The sequence below is a fragment of the Pteropus vampyrus genome, unplaced genomic scaffold, assembly GCF_000151845.1.
Source record: "Pteropus vampyrus isolate Shadow unplaced genomic scaffold, Pvam_2.0 Scaffold23, whole genome shotgun sequence".
In the NCBI taxonomy this organism is placed as follows: Eukaryota; Metazoa; Chordata; class Mammalia; order Chiroptera; family Pteropodidae; genus Pteropus; species Pteropus vampyrus.
The window spans coordinates 112,704-117,112 of NW_011888804.1; the positions used below are offsets into that span (position 1 = coordinate 112,704).

General features: G+C 44.1%; 1 protein-coding gene across 1 annotated transcript in view; it reads right to left on the minus strand.

The window, feature by feature from the left end:
* TCTN2 (tectonic family member 2) overlaps window positions 1–4,242 on the minus strand; it is a 27,189-nt gene extending 22,947 nt beyond the window's left edge. The window contains exons 1-4 of the mRNA XM_023528140.1: window positions 4,030–4,242; window positions 3,767–3,868; window positions 3,247–3,335; window positions 2,601–2,805 (exon numbers count right to left, since the gene is read on the minus strand). Of these exons, the coding sequence (XP_023383908.1) occupies window positions 2,601–2,805; window positions 3,247–3,335; window positions 3,767–3,868; window positions 4,030–4,111 (478 nt within the window). The 5' untranslated portion in view covers window positions 4,112–4,242. The remainder of the gene's footprint in view (window positions 1–2,600; window positions 2,806–3,246; window positions 3,336–3,766; window positions 3,869–4,029) is intronic.
* Between the last annotated feature and the right edge of the window lie 167 nt (window positions 4,243–4,409).

A 4,409-nucleotide genomic window follows, 5' to 3' on the forward strand; every position in this document is an offset into this window, starting at 1 on the left:
AAATCACTGTTTTACGAATCACCATTCCCAAATATTGAACAAGTAAGGGATCCCCCAAAATGAGCTCAATGCATCTGAGGCCTGTATCTACCACTCCACCAGAAACCCGAATATCAGAAAATGTGCTAGTTATAACAAACTGGAGAAGTCACAGTTGACCTCAAAGATAATCAAGTGGCTAAAATTTACAAGTCAGGGCGAATGCAATGCACTGATCTTATTTCTCAGCACAGTGCACGATCCCTTCCGTAACACAGACTGATATTACGCCTTCACCCTTAGAATCCATTACCTCTTCCAGCAGCGAACACTGAAGCATGGTAACACTTCAGATGGCTTACTTGAGGAACCCATCGGACCATGAGATCATATGTAATTGTACAACATGCTCAACCTCCAGTCCTACCGCCCCATAAATCCAAACCTTCACAGCCTGATTCTGGCTCGAGTGTGGGGGAAATTAACAATTTTTACATTGATTGGAAAAGGAATACATTACATTGCATTTTGGCCTCCTAATTCAGAAGCTGGAGATGATTTCTAGCTTCTCTGCAATAATTTATCAGATAAAAGTTTCAGTATGCTGGATTTCATTTTTGTCCTAGGATATGGTACGTGGTGAAAAACTAGGCAGTGATTATTTGTTTAAACTCTATTTAACCGTTAACTTTAATGACATGGCAGCAGAAGCGTCTAAGTAACAACTAATTATATGTTCTATGCTATAATATAGTCGAACCCCAGTGTGTCAATGGTATTGGGAACGAGAAGAAGGTCCGAGTAACAGACCACATCCCAGGTCTGATGCTCAGTACAGTCAACCCCATGTGACCTAAGCCAGCCATTTTAGAACAGGGTTTTACTATGTGATGAATAGAAATGTCTGTGTCTGTCTATACATCTCCTACGTCATGTGATGGCTCCTTTGCTACAAAGCACACCACGTACCTCCTGTCTGCCCTTCTGTCCCTCTTGTTCTGATCTCTGTCTGACTGGGTGCAAAACCTTTCACATTTTCATGGGGTCAGAGCAGACGCCTCATAATTACCAATATGCAAAGATGCTAATGTTCCTACACTTGACTATTTGTGCAAAGACATTCTGAAATATTACCTAAATATGGTCAAGCATATTTTTTAAGAGAAAAAAAAAAGTCACTGCTTTGAATGATATAGCTACCATTAAACCCTCCTGTACTTTTTTTAAAGCATGTACTGAATATTATATTTTGGTTTGTTTTGAATTTTAAGCATTAGAAAAAGTTTCTTCTTCTAAAAAAATGTTGAAACCTTTACAATAGGCAATAGATTAACACGGTTCAAAAAAATCCAAAAGATGTAAAACGGTACCGAGTAAAAGTCTTCCCTCTCAGCTCTTTCCCCATCGCCCCCTAATCTGGCAGCACATGGTTAGTTTCTCAGATAGCCTTCCAGAATTTCTTTACATAAATATAAATATACATCCTTTTTCCATGCTATACCCACCCGTCTGCATCTGCTTATCACGCTTAGCAAAATACATCAGCGATCTTTCCATCCGAGACGCTGAGGGCAGAGTAGCCCACTGAATGGCACTATCCTAACTTATCTCATTCTCCTAAACTCCCAAAACCACAAGGAGGACCACAGTTAGGGCTTGTGATAAGGGAAGTGACAGTCTCAAGTGACAGACCTTTGCTACCAAAAAGAAATGCTTTTCCCTTCATCCCAAGTGACTGCAAAGGCAAGAGATGCTAGAGTTTATTGCAAGGGACAGGGAACATGGTGGTGGCTCCCATCAAAGTGCCCCTCAACATCGGCATAGCTTTCGTTCTTAGAATAATGTCATTATGTGAAAGGGAGAATAATACAAAACCATTTTCTCATGACCAAAGATGTATGTGCACAGTGATATTTGCTGTAAGCATCAGTTACAGTATCAAAAGCGAAAAATGACTTAAATTCCATCACTAAGAGACTAGACAGTGGTATATCCACACAATGGAATACTATGCGGCTATTAAAAGAATGAGGTGAACCCTGATGTATTCATATGCAACGATCTCTGCATATATTTAGTTATTTTATTAATTAATTATTAAGTTATTAGCTGTTGATTAAGTTATACTATATTTAAAAGGTACAAAATAGTGCATTGTGTGTTATTACTGTATATTTTTTTAAAGAAGGGAATATATGCTTCTAAAGTTAGCAGGCTGCCTCTGGGAAAAGGAGTCAGTGGTCAAAAGCCTTTACTGAAAATCTGCTGTTTTTTATAAACTCATTTACGAGTCTTCCCTTTTTTTCTCAACTTTTTGTTTTTTTTTGTTTTAAGACGAAGTCATGAGAATCAATACATAGAAACGAACTTCACCTTCTCCCAAAAAAGGATTTAAGGAGGCTTACAAAAAAAAAAAAAAAAAACCCAAAATATAGAACAAGATAAAATAAATCTTAAGTAAAACAGTACAAAGTGGAAACTTTTAAAATAAGAAAGTTAAACAAAAGGAAAATAAGTTCCGAAGGCAAAACAAACTCAAGAGTGAAGTAAAGTATACAAATTATATGGCATACACGGATAAACAGATAACGTGTGACGTGACTGCTTTGAGAGTCAAAGACTCCACTTGCCTGATGCATTATGGGCCAGAGAAGAATTGGCATAAATTTCCGCTTGAATGAGTAGATGTGCTAAACAGGTTGAATTGTGAGATGCCAAAACCAGAAGAGTCTGGATAATACATGGGGACTCTGGGAAGAAATGCGTCTCACTGGAGGGACACCATTGCAGATCCCTATTCAACCTCACCGTCACTTCCAACACGTTCTGAAAGGAAAACATTGCTGTATTTTTTAAAGTGACTCAAAACAGCATCTATAATTATTAGAACACATAATGGAAAACATAAGAAAATCACACATCAGCCTCAGTTCATTTTACGAAAGGAAAATTTTATACAACAATGACATAATTCTGTTTAATTCCACCCATAATATGCAATACGCGAGCCCTGATTCCTAATCTTCAGTTTAACATAAAAGTAAGCAACTTTTGGATACTCAAGAAAGCTAGAGATCTGAAAACTCAGTTTGTCTAGCACCTTTTTAGTTTCTTTGTGATCCTACCAGCAGATCCTACCCTCCCAGCTGGATGGGTGCCCGCTAGACCTGATAGCCCACAGTTTGATGGCAGTTCTGAGCATTGAGACAGCTACACCTTGTCTGTCCAGTCAAGAGACCACTGAAGGTGGGCCTCCACAGATTTTACCTCTGGCCTTACAGCGCTGGGAGTCACAGTCAAACTCCAGTCTCCTGTCTCATTGTTCAGCACGTCGCAAGCGGGAACTGGCAATAATCCTAAAGGAGATGAGAATGCAAAGCAGGATTGCCCAGCAGCTATGGGGGTGCACTCTCGAAACCCACTCTCCGGAATGAAATCCCTTTCCAAGCCCAGGACTGGGCCCTTTACAAGCTGTGTGACCTTGGACAAGTGACAACTTCTCTGAACGTCGGTGTCTTCATTTGTCTAACGGGATTCAAAGATATTACTGTTCTTATTAGGAAACCGAGGTGTTGCGTGTAAAGCACAGGGGATAGCTCAATGGATACTAGCCGTTAAGATTCCCAGCTTTCTTTTCTCGAACTTGTCCATCGGTCCTCTGGTCCACAGCAGCCCCAGTCCCGACTTTGCAGTGGACGGCGGCAGGGGACGGAGGTGGGTGCCACCTAGCCAGTTTACTTGGGCGGCCCAACCCTACCCTCCCCACAAGAAGGGCGGGACTCTTTACCTGCCTCGTCCTGCAATAGGGCCAGGGACACATTCTCGGTGACTCCGACCAGGAACGCGCTGACCGCAGGGCTGGACATGCGGATGAAAGGAGGGACGAAAACTAGGCGAGAAAGAAGGGGACAGGGAGGAGTTAACAGTGGCAGAGTCCCCTCCTAAGCGGTGTGGTGCTTCCTGTGGCAGTGATTCCAGAGTCCAAGTCTGGCCCCTTAACGCCTCGTCCCCTCAGCCCGGCCCTGCAGGCCCCTGCCCCGCGCTACACACCCAGGTCGCCCCACAGCGGCCTCAGGACGCCCTGCAGAAGGAGGACCCCCAGAAGGAGAGGGGCCGGCGGCGGCAAGCCCATGCCCGGAGCCTGGCGAGGCCAGTGCGACAGAACCGCGACCGCCTCAGAAGCAGGGAAGCTCCCAGAAACCACACAGAGAGCCTCGCGGCCCCGCCGCGGCCATCTTGGCAAGCGAACGCCGGGAGCTATAGCAACCACCAATCGGCCGCCGGCCTGTCGCCGCGGCGCGCCGTGATTGGGCCAGCGGCAGATAGAGCCCGCCCCCAGCATCCCGGCCCCGCCCACAGGCCTTGAGCCTCTTAGCTGTTTCACACACATGGATGAAGGAAAAAGTGGGAGTCCGCGTGCAGTTTGAAAA